Source organism: Gadus chalcogrammus, chromosome 8, assembly GCF_026213295.1.
Source record: "Gadus chalcogrammus isolate NIFS_2021 chromosome 8, NIFS_Gcha_1.0, whole genome shotgun sequence".
Lineage (NCBI taxonomy): Eukaryota > Metazoa > Chordata > Actinopteri > Gadiformes > Gadidae > Gadus > Gadus chalcogrammus.
The window spans coordinates 8489507-8506544 of record NC_079419.1 but is presented as its reverse complement, the minus strand read 5'-3'; the positions used below and the strand labels follow the sequence as shown (position 1 = coordinate 8506544).

Here is a 17038-nt window from a genome sequence, read left to right as displayed (position 1 = left end):
AGGAGCTCTCAACGTGACACTTGTTTATTCGTGGTAACGTTTCGGCACTGGTCCTTAGTCATATTAGCTTTCACCATGGAAAGAAAACATTTTGAGATTTGAATCAAAATGTTATGTTCTATTTAATAATGTGTTACTGGTAGGCTACATAAAACAAATGTTTAATAGTTGTACACCATTGTTTTTTTTTCTTAGTTAGACAAAACATGCAAATGCCTAATGCTCCGTCTTTAGCTTCCCCAAGTTTCGGCGTGGTATTGCACACGCGTGCGCTTATCAGTGCATCTGTCAATGATATCTGATATGAAATGATATCTCAGAAATGGTGTATCCATATTGAATATCAGCCTCGCATGACCAGTGACCACAACATGCCTGCCGTCACCACTATTTTCTGGAAAATCACTGCAAGTGCATTGTGCATCGTAGCTTGGCCGAGGTGATTAGCGTAACGGCCGCATGTATTACCCTACATGCATGTTAGATGGCTCGATACTATGCGACAAACAAACCGAAAAGGCAGCAGTTATTGTTGTCTGGGACCGATCTTCCATATGTGTAGGTGCACTACATTTTTTTGAATGTTTGAGGGCTAAATGTGCCCCATATGCAGACTATTCATTCATGGGACTATCGGATTCATATCCATCCTGATGCCAAAGCTAAGAAAAGAAACCCGCGTGGAGAAATCCCATCAGACAACTCTGTACGAAGTGACAGCTGCCAGGAACATATTGTAGGCTCCGTCATATGAAACCCGACGGAAGGTGAGAATATGAAAACACAACTTTATTTTTCGGTTAGAAATTGGTTCATGGACCCAGTCGGTGTATAAGGGGTTGAAATCAGCCGAAAATATAATCAACATGTTTTCCAGTAACCACATTACACATTTTGCCAATTAACCCAAGACACAAATGACCACCAGCTTTGCAAGGAAGGAAGCGTGGGGGTCTGTGTCACGGCAGGTGAAGAGTAGCTCCCCCCCCCCCTTCCCCGGCTCCACGGGCCAACGCCTCCATGGCTCCCCTGACCCTGACTAGCCACGGATGGATGGGCTCGCGATGTGTCCGGAGAGACTCTTAATGTCCACTTCCAATGAGCTGGCTAATGGGAGTCTTACACCCTGACCCCCCCCCCTTGTCATCCCCACACATTGACACACCAAGCCCCGTAGGCTCACCCACCTGGCCCGCAGGAGAGGAGCTCTGCTTAATAGCGGCCCCATGGCGGGTTCTCTCCAGCAGGACATTTATTACCCATGTCCGTGAGCATAGGCTCTGGGAAAGGGGCCGCGGCAGCTCAATTAAACCGTCTGGAGGTCGGGACGGGGAACTGATGCACGGCGCACAGTTGCTATACATTTGAAGTTGTACGAATTAGTGCGATGATTTTGTAATGATCGTAAAACCGTTCGCATGGTTTTATGGTTTGAGCGTTTTTCTCTTGCAAAGCTGGGAAAGCTGACCAAGAATGTGTGCCTCTCTTGTAAGTTTGTCCTCAGTGCCTTTCACAACGGCAGTGTAACCACAGTTGGCCCCCAAGCGTCCTGTCAATACCCGATCTCTTCGCTACCGCCGTGCACGCACTCGATCGATTGAAGCGTCTTGTCTTGTCTAGACATATAAATGGCATAACGGGTTCCCATATTGTCTGGGTCGTGTTTAAGCCTCTGATTCTCTTCGGAGGCCACTATATGTAATCAAAGTTGAAGCCGGTCACGTTAACGTGCAACGCCGTGTGTATAATTCATTACCTTCGAGTGAGATCCTCACCGAGGATTTAATTAACCCGACCTGCCACATTCCCGCACATCCCCTGCCTTTCTCGGCACTCATAAAAAGGGAACCCCAATCTTCCATAATTGCACTCTAACACGTCACGCGTCACAATAAAGCCCGGCCCGTGATTCATTTGAGCCGAGGAAGGTGGGCGGATCGTTTAATAAATGTGTTTGCAAAGCCGCTTCGCCACTACCTTTTGTAGACGGACTTCACACCAAGCCCCCCCCCCCCCCCCCCCCCCCCACCCATTTCACAACCCGCCCGTCCATGGCTGCAGGCACCTGAGAGGAACAGCCTGTCTGATCGGCCATGTTGTAGAAACCACAGGCATTCCCCTTTCTTCCTGCGGTGTCTCCTCCTCCTCCTCGTCCATACAGGTGGACGGTACATTAATACGCAGAGGGGGGAAAAAAAAAACACAAAAAGGAAAAGAAGATGGGAGTAAACTGTAATGCCGTGATCTCAAAGGCCTTTAATCCCAGTCCTGTTAGCGGGGACGAGCAGGCGCTACGTCATACCTGTAATCTATAGAGAAACAACAGCCCCTCTCCAGCCGCAGCCATCATGCGGGTCTGTTTGTGGAGGAGGGGGAGGAATGGGGGGAGAAGGAAAGAGAGGAGGAGGAGGAGGAGGGATACTCTGCAGCTGCTCTGATCCCACAAGGTGACTCGGTCAGCGGTATCTGTGTGAATGCACCGGGACCACCCCAGGGTGGTAGTGTCCGGGCGGTAGGTAGGAGAGCGATGTTGGGGAGATATGGTGGGGAGCAGGGTTATGTACTAACTGGTGTGCCAGAGCATAAATAACCGCCGTGGGGAATCTGGCAGGACGGTAGATCATACTGACGACAGGGGAAGTGGGATAGCAGATAGGAGAAATTGAAGTGTTAGGTAGAGAGATGGGGGGGCCCTGTGGGGGCTGTAGGCGGAGGTGTGCAGCACGGGCTAATAGCAGTCCGGACGGTTTAAAAAAGAAATTGAGTGTTTGTGTGCGTGTTTGTGTTTCCATGCGAGTATGTGTGTGTGCTCAATGATGGAATATTATGACGCCAGATGACCGCTATTGATTATCTGCCCGTAGGCGGGGAAGCAGAGCTTAATGTTCTGTTCAGCCAGACAAAAAAGTGTATTATTTCTAAGGTCGTGCGTTTTCTCTTCCGTCCTGTGCGCACAGATAACCAGAGGGGGAGGTAAAGCTTTGACGCAACCCCCAGCACTCAGTTTTTGTTTTTTTAAGTTTTAAAGGTGTGTTTGTGCTTGTTATGACTGTTTTGGGGATGGTGGGGTTACGTGCAAATGTGTTGTTGCGTGCGATCTGTAAGGCTTGAAAACTATTTGTTTTGTACACGGCTATCTCCTTGGCAACTGCCAAGCCACTGGGGCGTAACAGCTGCATTACAACAGGCTCTACAAGTTTCTCCTTTGTTATGCGTTTTGTCCGACATTTGCATGAGTTCTGCAGTTACCTGACCAGGATCCAAGCACACGGAGTCATGAGGAAAAAAAGAACTGGCAGTTAACAACGCGGTGCTGGTTTCGTAACGCATACCTCACTGTGAAGCGAATAATTACCCCAGTGCTGATGTATCACAGCATCTTTCATTTCTCCCGCTCTCTCTCGGTTTGTTTTGTTTCTTTTGCCCTGGAGATTTTTCATAGTTTTCATGTCATTACAACACCGTTACATCAATGGCCGCCTTCTGCTGTCTTTGATGCTGTGTGGTGTGATGTGCTGCCCCCCAAAACGAAGAAGCCCCCCCGTGGTGCGCACACTGCCAACCTGTATATATTTTCTTTTGCCCAGTCAAGAGGGAGGTGGGGGGTTCTCGGTCCTATAGCTTTCATGAGACTGTTCAGATGTTTTGCAAGTCAAGCGAACACACAGGCAGTTAACCCTGTAGGGCTGCCATGCAAGCTGTTATTTTCCATTATTTAGATAGCCCATTAGTGTGTCCAATATCGGAAGAATAGAAGGCGGTTGGAGGAGGAAGGGTTGCACCCTACCCCCCAAGTCGATGAAGCAAAAAACATAATTTATTGAAATAAAACATTGTATTTGGGAGGGAAAAATCGTATTCCCTTCTTGTATCCCATTTTTTCGCTCCGAGAACTACACGCCTGAACCTGTTTTGTTCCCCATGAACCCTTTTCCTTCAGCTAAACAAACCCGCTCCGCGTTTGTGTTCGCCCGCTTGTTTACACACCATCCTGGGCCCCGACTCCTCGCAGGCTTCTTTCATTCCGGCTCCAGTTCCCGTTCTGTTTTTCTGAGCGCACCACACACACACAGAGCCCCGGACGCTGTAGACAGTCCTCACACACACCTTTCTGCATCTCGGGCAGACGCGAATGTCTGTCTCGCTCTCGTTCTCGCTCTCTCGCTCTCTGGCGCTTTCTCCCTGGCACTCTCGCTCTCTCTCTCTCTGGCGCTCTTAGTTGGGTACAGCCCACGGCCTGGAGCCCTTACCTTAACAGCCGACGCCCGCCCGCCCGCCTCGCAGCCTTCAGGACGTCTCCGAAATAGAAATAAAAGCTAAAACAGATTCCCCCCCCCCCCCCCTCTACCTTCACATGCACCAGGTCAGGAGAAGGTGAGCTGTGAATAAAACACAATGAGCTGCCTCGTAGGCACGGGCCGCTGTATCGACGTGTAGTCACCTGGAAGCGTGCAGAGTTAACACCGAGGAACACTAGTGCTTATACGTGCACTGTTGAGGATTAACACAATCGACCCTCTTCCTTTCTCTTTTCCTTTTAATTCGGTCGGTCCGTTGACCGAGGTTCAGCTGCTGCCCCCCTACCCTTTCAAAACACCAGGACTACGTATTCTGCAGGGTGGGGGCATAAACACCTCTCTATCTTGACCCATAAAGTGCACTGATGTATGGGTAAAAGGGTTGATTTTAGTGCAGCAATATTTCATGAGGCAAGTGGCTGTGTGGCTGCTGCCGGGGTCTCCTGGTTCACACTATCAAAGGAGACATCACCTTTAATTGTTCTCATCCATCACTTGACAACGGGCACACATGGAGATCATAAGACCTCTATTGCTTTTTTCTTTTCTTCCCCGAGAACGGGTGGAGCCTACGCTCCCAAGCTCACACGCATAAGAGAGCGCCACACCATCTGCTCCCGTTTTATTGACAAACATAAATGAGTTACATTAACTTTTGATGAAAAAAATAAATAAAAAAAGAGCCGTACAAGTGCCGATCGCCCTTGCAGGCAGGTATAGCGCTTTACAGTTTACTCAGGGATAACAGCCCGGGCTTCTCGCCATAGCCTCTAGTCGTTCTGCAAATTCCCATGTTGTTCAATGTTGTTACTTAACGATTAACTGCCTGCACATATCACGAAGCACTCCGTCCTCACTCCCACGAGCACTGGAAGAGGGTTGGACGTTATGCTAAGGTAGACATGGGCTGGGGCGGACTTTTTGGATGTAAAAATGCAATAAAAAGCAGCGCATGGAACGAGGCTGAGCTTGCTGTCCAGGCCCTCGGAGAAGCGGAGGAACCAGGGTTTCTCGAGTGCTTGCCCCCCCCCGCGGAGAGGAGTACACCCGGGGTGAGGGACTCAGGAGAAGCCCCCCCAGCGGGGCTGATGTTGGGGTTAGATTGAGCTCCGACTGGCTCCCAGTGGGACGCGGGGGACGGGGACGGGTCTCTTTCAGCAGGGCTCTGATTAGACCCATCGCCACGGCTGCCACGCTCCACTCACACTGGTAATTGGAGCTGGCAGGAGGCTGGCATGCATCCCTCCTCCTTCTCCTCCCTTCCCCTTCCCCTTTTCACTACCTTTTTTCCCTTTTTTTCCCATTTCCGTCCGAGTGTCACCTGCCTCCCGGCTGGTTCGTCAGGAGGAGCAGGGGGTGAACCGCGATATCAATGATTTTGTTAATTCCCATAATTGTCGGGTATCACGCGAGTACAAACAAGCCGTGGATCATGTTGAACATGTTTCAAAATGTGTTTTACCACAGCGCCCGGGCCCCTACTGCTACCCTAATTGGCTAGCACAACCGCAAAACGGCATTAAGCCATCAAACCCCCTTCCCCTCAACCACCATCGCTGTCTCCTCTGCTGTACTGCCATTACCTCTGTAAACACGTTAAACAGACTGAAGCTGCTCATATTGCACTAATGCTCATTGCGTGTGATATATGATGTGAAACAGAACAATGGTACCAGTCATTTATCCAGTGCAGTGCCGAGCGAGTCACTCGGTTTGTTTTTCCCAGCCCTTTATCGCTCGCGATTTTCTGGCGCGCTCTCTTCCGCTATGGCAGCCTCTGGGCTAGATCATTGATACAATTTGTGTCGTCCATTATTTTATTATTATATCCCTCCGCACTATATCACAAAAAACAATTTACCAGTGAGTCAGCGTTCCATTAATTTCGAGTCTTTTAAGGAGGCCTGGACTCCTCCGGGCGGCCATTATCACACTGATCCACTTTCCGCCGCATTAACGTGGTGAGCGCTGGCTCTCAATGCTGCCCAGCGCGGGCCCAGACGTTTCTGGCTGGACATACGCACGGCGCCCTGGCCATCGTTGGCCAACGGAAAAGTACATAGAGGGGAAGAGAAGAAGGAACATATTACTCCTTCGTGCAAGCGACTTGGCAGCAGCCAATCGGGAGTCCCAGACTGCCAAGTTTTCTCGCCGCCTTCACTGCCCTGGTCCCCCCCCCCCTCCACCACCACCCTGGCAAGACGCTCGCCCAATTACTACCATCGCCACGGGAGACTCTGAGGCCTATTGTTTAGTGGGACATCTTGATTCTCGTAGGCACCTGTGGGAGCGCCCCTAGCATCAGTGATGAGCCGCACATCTAATAATGACTAATGAAACCTGAGTGTGACCGGATGCGGGTAGCTTTTATTTTTTTCGTTTTCACCCCAGACCCGCTCGTTTAATCTTAGTTATGGAGCGACTTCGTGATTCAGCATTCATCACACGTGTTTTTTTTGTCCTCTCCCTTCCCTCATACGGTTCCTCCCCTGGTCGGACGGAGGGGTGTTTTTTCTCTCTCTGATGAATTATCCCCAGACACAAGAGAGCCATTTATTCAAGATGCCTCCTATCTTGACACAACATCAGCCCGCACCGCATGCGTTATTTTATCAGAGCTTCTTCCCAAATCCCCCCCCCTCCACACACACTTTTATTCCGCGCCGCCTTCAAACAAAAAAAAGGGCGAACAAAGGCTTTGTGTCCTCACGCTGACGACTTGGCAGAGGCGGTCGCACAATCCAAAATGGATGCCGCACGAATTAACAAGGCCTCCGGACAGAACTGCCGCTGGACGCCGCACAAATGATCCCGACATTTAAAATGGCGGCAAAAAAACCTTATTGAATTTTTTCACGGACACGGGATTCACGGCCGACCTTGGGACGAGCGAGACAACATTCGCGGCTTTTGACTCGAGGCGATCGAGGTGATCCACAACACTTCTCCTGCTTTTGTTTGTCGCCTTGCCTTTCAAGCATAATCTTGAGCCGTTTGTCCTTTGAAGTTCTCGCCTTGCCTTGGCTCTGTCGAGCTGCCAAGCCCGTGCCCAAACCAGAGCGTTTGGAATCCACCGATTGGGTTTTGATGAATAAAAATAGCCCAGGCCATTGTATTCCCCTCCATGGCTTAAGTCTCTGAGGGGCGACTAACCTTGGTCGTGTCTTGCTCTTCTCTTGCTCTTCTCTGCTGAATGGAATTCTAAACGTTAAAGAAACACGAGCGGCACTCGAAAACCTCTCACGTGTTGCACGTTTGCCTCCACATAACATAACACCTATGTGTAGTTCACCCACTCAGTATTCCATCCCGACACCTTTGCTTTAGCAGCAGCGACACACAGACACACACAGACACACAGACCCACACACACACACACACGCACACACGTACACGGGCGAACACGCACACCATGGCTGAAACCACACAGGAGCTGGTACGTTAACCAGGCACAAAAATATGGTTCTAGTGTCAGCCCCTTGTACCCACTGCTCCCCCGCAATGCAAACACGAGATGAGAGCAGGGCGAAGGATTCATGGAGAAAGAACTAAAAGGCTGCAGCTGTTTGCCTTTAAAACCATTCCCTGGTTGCACTCGCTGATATGTGGAAGCTGCTGACTCACGTAATAACTCATTTCAGGTCTGTCAAACCGGAAAAAGCAATGTTTTGCATTTTTCACAGCCCCAAATGATTTGGTTATATATTTGTTTAATTGGGAGCTGGGCACATTCAGCCGATTGTGAACATCTTGACATTTGAACATGCACGTCCAAAGTTGAACTTAAGGTATACGGTTTTTGTTTTTATTGTTTTTTTTGGTTTTTATAAGAATGAAAAAATAATTACATTCTTGTTTATGCCATCCTTGCTCTGGCACAACTCGTATCATCCTCTCCTCTGTGGGCAGAATATTAAAAGAAGCCTTCTGGGCCGTACAAAAGCTGGCCTCTGAGCTCAAGTAAACGTACGTCATGCACTCTTTATTACGGTCTCGCAGTGTGTAAATCCTAGGATGGCCACTGTGTGCAGGACTATAAAGCCCTGTGGAGAAAAACGGAGAAACAAGCTGCATTTAAAGCTCCGTCGTCATCCGGAGGAACCCTCAGAACTCCTCAACAGCGCATGCAGTCTTCTCTTTAAATGATAATTCTCTGGGATTCTGTGGGCTGAAGATCAACGTTTTACCTTTTAATAACATTGCCAATGTTTGCCTATATGTTCCCCTGCATGGTTATGCAAGGCGGCACCCAAAGGCAAGGCAACGCAATGCAGCCGCAGTGTCTCCGACACAACCCTTAATCAGGGGGGCTCTGGGCGCCAGAACACCTCCTCAAGGGCATTCCATCGGTATAAATTTGTATGTACGCCTATGTAATATGATCATACATTTTCTTTTTTCATGTTACGTTATATTTTGAATATCAATCACTTTTTATTTTTTTCATTTTAACTTATGCCAATTTCCCCCGCGCCATAATTCGTTAGCGGTTAGCCGTGGGGGGTGTGACGTCGTGCCGCGGTTGAGCTAGCGCCAAGAGGATGCTATTATCACGAGCACTGTTCTTCTTCCCCCCGATGAACACACCCTGTGAGTAAACTGACCCCAGGCTGTGGACCCCAAGGACCCGGATCTGCATACAGGGAGGCAGATACAGGAGATTGCAGTTTTGAGAGTAGGCTGATAACTAAGAATTCCTGAGGGCTGCCGTTTTTCCCTCATGTTCATTAATGGGATTCAGAATATAGCGGCAGAACAACCACTAAGCCTTTTGCTTCGGCTATGAAGATCTAAATTATGCCTTTCTGTAATATATGTGTATATATACATACTTATCAACCCCCCTGAGGTGAGGGGGATTGATACACCTGTTAAGTATTATCCTGCAGAAAACTTTCTGCAGGATAATACTCTGATCCTCTAATGCTACCATTTTTTCCAGTCAGAGCTGGATCCAAATGGATATCCAAGTCAAGTACTAGTGTTTGGCTTATTTTCTCTAACGATACCTATTGAACATCTTACTTTTCAATACAAAATAGCCAATTTTGCAAAGAAGATTGGGAATTGAAACAATAATCCCCAAAATGATCCAGTGGATTTCCTATATCACCCACTGGGAAATGTCAGGATATTTTCAGCTTTTCTGTTTTGTGGCGGAACTAACTGCTGTCTTTCCTCTTTCCTCTTTCCCCTCAACTCATTTGGATGTCTGTCATTCAATCTCCCAGTGTTCATTGTCCCAGTGTTCATGTTCTCTGTGGTTTTCGATGTCCTCCGCTGCTTTAGCAAATCTCTGACCAAATGTTACCCCCTCTTTGTGCTTTCCAGAGAACCAGGTCCCACACGGCTTCCCCACCATAGACATGGGTCCTCAGCTCAAGGTGGTCGAGCGAACCCGGACGGCAACCATGCTGTGTGCCGCCAGTGGAAACCCGGACCCGGAAATCTCCTGGTACAAGGACATGCTGCCGGTGGACATCAACAGCAGCAATGGGCGCATCAAGCAACTCCGCTCAGGTAACCTTCGATCGGATCCGATACGCTGTCAGAAACAACCATAAAGTGTGTGAGGGCGGCTAGCCACGACAAGCCTTTCCAATGTCCCTGCCCCTGTCGTAATTACATCACAAGTTGGCGTGCCGAACCTGATGTATGATGGATAGATCCGCATACCAGTCTGCCCAGTGGAGTGTACCAACTGGTAGGCTTTTTCAAGCCATTATTCACCTATGTTGACGTCCCACCTAAGGAGTCACTATGTCACAGGGCAGGGACGATGTTGAAATGCCTTGTAGTGAGTAATCAGTGGTGGTGTTAAACAATAGTTTGATAAGAAACCATTCATAATATTAATTTATAAAGTAGGCAGAGTTTTTTAAAATAGCGGTAACACCTTTTGGACGAGAAAGTTAGAACAAACTGGAATCTGAAAACCTTTGTTTTTAATGAGGTGACTATTGAATTTGTTCCACTGTCCGAGTAGTGTAGAAAGAGAGGCAATTGCCTTCTACTTTATAATTAAATAAGCCTTAAGACCCTCTTAAACATACAGCAAGCCTGCAGTCTCTGATCCTGCATTTAAGAAAGAGAAAAAATAAGACGACGAAGAAGAAGAAGAAGAAGAAAGGAAAATCGATGCGACTCCTTTTGTTCACAACGCCGGGCCTCTTGGTAAATAAACAGCTCAGCCCTGACCCGGATCAGATCGGGGGGGGTTGGGGGGAAGGGAGCGAGTTGGAAAGATTAGTGGCTTTTTGACCGGCCTCGGTCTGGTCACTCCCAGCTAAATCCACCTCATTTAGAGCGTGTCAGGACGGGCTCCGGGACCAAGGACCCCAGATTAGAGATGAGAGACCCTTTCAACAGAGCCTCACGGTAAAAGTAGAACTGCCAACTGCGAACCGAGGGCGGAACACAGGGGGGCGCAGGATTGGCTCATCCCGATCCTGACTGCGCTAGTCCCGACCCTGACTCTGAGCTATACGCGTTTCGTTGAGGAACAACAAGAAAAAGCACAACAAGCATGGCATGCTTTATAGGTAATCATATCAAGTCTGAGTGTGTTCTGGGAATTAGTCTGGAGTTAAATAGTAATGGCCAACGTACAGGGGGTTAGATACTCTCTTTGACATTAAGTAAGTGCATTCAAGCGCCTTTTTTTATTCCACATTTTATTCCTTCCAGCACAAAAACTGAGCATTAGCTTTGCCCTGGTGTATGACTGAGGTGCCCCAAAATGTACAAATATGTAATGCCCTCAGTTGAACAATTCCTCTTATCTTCTACCCTCTCCCTGACATCTGCTGCTGTATTGGGATTTACATAACTGCACATGACCTTAAATGCATAATTTACTAGCTACAGTACAGTTTTAAAAGCATGCTCTCCAGCAGCAGCTTTCTGGTGTTGCACAATTTAGTGTGTGTGTGTGTGTGTGTGTGTGTGTGTGTGTGTGTGTGTGTGTGTGTGTGTGTGTGTGTGTGTGTGTGTGTGTGTGTGTGTGTGTGTGTGTGTGTGTGTGTGTGTGTGTGTGCTTAACACCTATTGTATTAATTACTAACTCTTCCCCACTTCTCCCACAGTCCATTAAAACCACATTTCCCAGAGTATAAAGGAATTAACATATTATTTTTATCTTAATCTCTGACCTGTAACCGTACAGCAATCTTGTTTACTCAAATTCAGTCCTCTTCCTCTGCTCTAACTGGGCTCGCTGGTCTCCGTACGAACTGGAAGCACATAATCTTACTGAATACTAAGTGAAAATGACAGCATACTCGCATGGCACACAGTATTTATTATGTGCTTTGCCAGATAACAAACTCAGGAAGTGAGTCTACAAAGGCTAAGAACCCCCCGAACTTGTTTTTAATGACCTCTTAGCCTAATGTCGGCGGAACAAGCTTTAAAGGGTGGAGAATGCTGTTGTGTCTGTGTTTTGTATACTTGTAGAGTGGATGTACATCAAGACCTTGTTTTTGTTGTTATTCTTATAGGTGGTACGCCAATTAGAGGTAAGGATGATGAACCAACTGTGTCAGACCCACCCCTCCCCAAAAAAATCATTGTTCCTCCATATCCACCTCAGCACCGTGTACCCCACTGCCCCACCTCACCCCATACCCATACAGTCACCTCATGGGGATCATATGTGACGGTGGCCACTCCAACCTTATGTCTATGTGCATATGTCCCTCCCTCCTCCCCAGTCTTACCCATGGATGCACCCGTCACCAGCTCATCCTCTCTTGGTGCCGCTGCGCTTAAGGAAAGGCCACCGCAGCCTCCAGAGGATGGGGATGCATCAGCCTATACGTTGCGCCGGGGCTCAATGGAGATTGATACGGCCACGATTTGCATACAGCCTATGCTGCAACATCGCCTCTCCCTCCTAGTTCCCAGGACGGCGCGCAAAGGAAAAAAAAAAACCAACAGCCTGAAAGCCAAGCTAGAATAGATTGTCAAGGTGGAGACTTTGACCTCTTTTTAATGGAAATCATTTGGATGCGTGATTTTCTCTCCAGCCATTAGGTAAACAGTGGGAGTGTCAGGGAGGGGTGACGCTGAAGACCTCTGAGAGATATTGCCAGATGCCACGCAGGCGCCTGTGTCCACACACTGCATACATTATAGTCCGCCCAGCGACAGACCCTTAACAGCTTCCTCCGCACCTAAAGTGCCCCCTCCGCCTACTAGTCCATCCACCCTTGCATCCCCCGTAATGGGAAACAATAAAGACGACCTACAGGAAGATCATTGACCTGGGTGAGCTTGCGTCATCCGTTCTTGCTGCTTTCTCTTGTGGTCATTTTTGTCATTTTCGTCTTTCAGACAAACGACCGGTTTGAACCGTAATTGTCCGGGACCCACGCTAGTCTCTCCCGATGCCGCCAAATGTCTCCCTCCCTCAGGATAACGGCTAGATTGACAGATGGGTGACATTTGCATTAGTATGCAGGTGCACGGTAGTGCTGAATCAGAAAGAGAGAGAGATAGAGGGAGATGAGGTGCACGTCCTAAGCTCACGGGGCCCATGGGATCGGTTGTCGTCGTGAGATCGGAGTGGGGGCATGTCGGATTCAATGCCCTTCACCCTACCTCGCTCGTGCCAACACTTACTCAAACAGGCGGACACAAAACCATGGTCGCCACTGGCACCCTCAGAAGTGCCATCTTGCCCACAGTACCACACCCCCTACACCCCTCTCCTCCACCCCCACAACCCCCATCTCTGGTCCTGGTCTTAATCTGGGTCCCCGTCGTTGGGTGTGTGGACACCCGTCTGTCCGCACTCATCCCATCCTGCATGACGTGTCAACCGGACGTCATCGTACGATCAGTTCATGAATTATTCTTTGCCCGTTTCCATGGTCAAACTGCATGGTGTCCGGCTGCTCACGCGGCCGGCGTCATGACGTTTCCCCCGAGCGGTGATGGCCTCCATCACCTTTCTGTGTGTCGACATATATGTGTATCCCTGTAATTTGTTTCCCTGCACTGTCGCGATTACATTTCTCAGCAATGCATAACTTTAGTTATTCAGCGGCCAGGTAAGTCCTGTTTGTTTCCATTATCGATGTCTGTCCCCTGCCAACATCGCCGCATCATTTTTGCCGGGAATATGAGTCATTAACTGAGCCCGCTATTATGGAAAATAATAAAAAGCACAGGCCCCTCGACCTGTCAGCCACGCTCATGTGAACAGTTTTGATTACATTCCGGGTGACTCGCCGCGGCCCGGCTCCGAGCCCGTCAGCCGTCGTTAGAAGCTCCTCAGCCCGCTCCTTGATGGGCCAGAAAAACACTTTCCACTGTGCATACTAATCTCCGCCATCTGGCACAGGCACTTCCCCGGCCCCGATTATTTAGACTATTTGCCTTTTGGTGGGAAGTCGACTGAAAGGACCAGGGGCGAGATGCGCCAGCCTTCTGCGGTGCACCAGACTAGCGTTCCGGTCTCTGGTCGTGCAGCTAACAACCGTAATTACCCCGACCAATAATGAGCTGAAGGAACTGGCTTTTGTTTACTGGGCACCGTTCTCAACAGGAATAACACAATAAGGGCCTCTTAAAAAAATGACATAAAAACTCTCTAAAAAATCTCAGCTCACATTTTATTAAGGATGGTCTCCCGAGTAGAGGATTTCAAAATATGATCAATTGACCCCCACTTGCATTCGGCTATATCTGCCACACACATAAGACTAACCTTTCTGGATACCTTAATCAGACACCAACCGGCATTAGGCTGGTCGGCTGTGCTGTCTAGGGACAAGAACCCTTAGCTTTATGAGGATGTTGCACCACTATCACCATGCAATGTCTCATAGTAGCTAATTGTGAATGCCTTTCTGTTGTTTATCCTTCCCACAGGAGCCCTGCAGATTGAGAACAGCGAAGAGTCGGACCAGGGGAAGTACGAGTGCGTGGCCATGAACAGCGCCGGGACCCGCTACTCCGCCCCTGCCAATCTATACGTGCGAGGTAAGATCCACGCGTGTGCCTAGTAGCCTCCATTGTGGATTCAGCCCGTCGGGTGAGCTTGTACCGATTCTCCAATGTCGAATAACCCAGTGCCTCGAAATAGATCTGTTTCCCCTTCGCCTGTCCTCTCCATTTTCCCACCAACCCACCCCCCCCCCCCCCCCCCCCATGTCTCATTTCTCACCAAAAAAGCGATGAGCTGAAGGGATCCCGGGCCCACTTGCGTCTGAGCCAGTTGTGCCAGGTGCTGCCGCTGTGAAAACAGCTGCACTGAAAATGTTTCCTCTGCTGGCGCAGAACAGCCACGACGGCCATTGCTCTCACTCTCTTTCTTGTGTGTTCCTTCTCTTTTTGTGTGGACTGGACTGTGTCAAAAGGCTTCATTATTCCCCCCGCACGGCTCACAGATCCTCTGGCACGCAGGGGTCTAGGAGTTCCAGGGTTTGTTTTTGTCATGGTTGCTGCGTGAGCAGACTGAACACACACTCACACTTGGACATTCACACTCACTCGCTCACTCATATGCTCACACACATTCACGCACACTCACACGCACGCATTCAGACGCACACACTCACTCACACTTAAACGTACACTTACACACACACTCACTCACGCATATAAACACACACATTCATAGGCACTCGCACACATGCATTCACACACACACACACACACACACACACACACACACACACACACACACACACACACACACACACACACACACACACACACACACACACACACACACACACACACACACACACACAGTACTTTGTTGGTTTTCTGTTCAAGCTTTGGATAAGAAAGGGAGAGTACTAGGGGTCAGGCTAGCTCTCTCACCACCACCACCACCCCCCCTCCCCCCCCCCCCCCCCCCCCCCCTCTCCGGATCTGAGCGAGACTGTCTGAAGTACATGAAACAGAATAGCCTCTCCAGTTGTTAGTGTGGGTGTAGCCCGAGAAGGGAGGGCGGGAGGGAGAGAGAAGAATCACTCAGTTATTAGTTCATAACTTGAAGGCAGCTCTGTACTGAGTTCAAGCCTGTTAAATGATAAATAGCTCTTCAATTCATCAACATTTGCACTTTTTTCCCCTCTTTATTGATTTGGCGGGGTAGAGCCGGGCGTTACAACAGGCAAAAATATCTTTATTTGATCTTTATATTTAAATATATTTCATTCCCACTTTCATTTCCTTACGCATAGCAACCTGTGCAACGAAGGACATAACGTGACAGACAACTTGCCCCGGAGCATCTAATAACATGTGGCCCAGTTCAGACGGTATTCGGTGTCTAGACGAGCGAAAGGGATCCCCGACACTACAAAGACGCGGACTAGATGGAACGGTGGAAAGCCTTGTCGAACAAACAAGGTGTGCCTGTCATGGCGTCTTTCGTTTTTTATCAGCGCGGTAATTACTGTGGTAGGGTGGGCATGGCGCCAGCAGGGCCTCCAGGATCTCGCTATCTTGTAACTCTAGACCAGGAGCTGTCAACCCATCCACCATCCACCCCCCTCCCCTCCTCCTCCTCCTTTACCTCCTCCTCCACCACCACCACCACCTGCAGCAACAGCAGTCCCTCCAGAGACAGCCCCGTTCAAAGCCACCACCACCCTGTCCAACATTCACTCATGCCCAGGTGAAGCGTAGCTTCTTTTGTTTTTCAGGTTGTTGTTGTTGTCGAGGTTTTTCGTATCCACTTGGAAGGTATGGGGGGAAACAAATGATGAGGGGCCTCAGCGGTCTCGCCTCAATGGCGTGTGATCCGCACAGACGGACAGATAGACGGACAGAGAGCACGGGAGCGAGGCCTGTGGTGACATGGCCCGCTTTGATTGTGTTTCAAACATCACACGCCCGGGGTTGAGGGGGGGGGGTATGTGAAGGGATATAGCCGTGGGTGAGATTCGCTGTCTACCTTCTCCACCTCGGCCCATTTCTCTTCTCCGTCTTGTCTTTTTTTAGATTCAGGGGCTCTTAGAGAGAGATTTACGGCCTTGTAACGTCTGGTCTCCAATCTATAAACATAACAACGTTTGGATGCAGGCAAACAGGAAGGTCCCATAAATTTCAGGCTTCTGACGCGCGGGAGGACCGCGAAAAAACACAACAGGGCTACGAGTGGGGCATCGATACATTACACTATTTGGATATTTTAACTATATCTTTCTGCTTTGCTTTTTGCATACATTACATCTACCCACATACATATCTATAATCATACTGTATGCCTAATGCAATTACATTTATTGTTGTACCCACCGTGCTGATAATAACACCAAACAAACCCGAAACATATTACGCTATGTTTTCATGCCGTACAGAGACCTTGTATCTGATTATAAAATGTCAGCAAACAAAGTCATTACCCTGGAAGAATGGAGTCTAGTGCTGTTGTTGTATTTTTTCTCCACACAATGACACAAACAAACTCACAAAGACCCACTCACACAGACACACTCACACGCACACCTCATCAAAGTGCCTGCATCATACGTGCTCGTTATGCGAAACCTTGTCGGTTTCCCCCCGCCTGGCGACACAAACCCGATCCGATCCCTGTCCGTACAGAACAGCACAAACAAGCCGCAGCCACCACCCTTGTCCTGACATTTCAGAGCCCCTGGAGAATGATGTCCTCGTATTTCTGGAGGGTGGGGCGGAGACGGAGGGGTGGTGCTGCGGTGTGTTCTCGCCCCCTTCATTTTATCCACTGAGAGTGTTGTGTGTGTGTCAGTGTATGT

The 17038-nt window shown here is 49.0% G+C and overlaps 1 protein-coding gene across 3 annotated transcripts in view; it reads left to right on the top strand.

Moving 5' to 3' along the window:
* The window catches only part of LOC130386932 (receptor-type tyrosine-protein phosphatase F), a 128841-nt gene that overhangs the window by 38596 nt on the left and 73207 nt on the right, over positions 1-17038 (top strand). For all 3 annotated transcript variants that reach the window (XM_056595802.1, XM_056595804.1, XM_056595803.1), the window contains exons 5-6: positions 9630-9818; positions 14175-14285. In XM_056595802.1, the coding sequence (XP_056451777.1) occupies positions 9630-9818; positions 14175-14285 (300 nt within the window). The remainder of the gene's footprint in view (positions 1-9629; positions 9819-14174; positions 14286-17038) is intronic.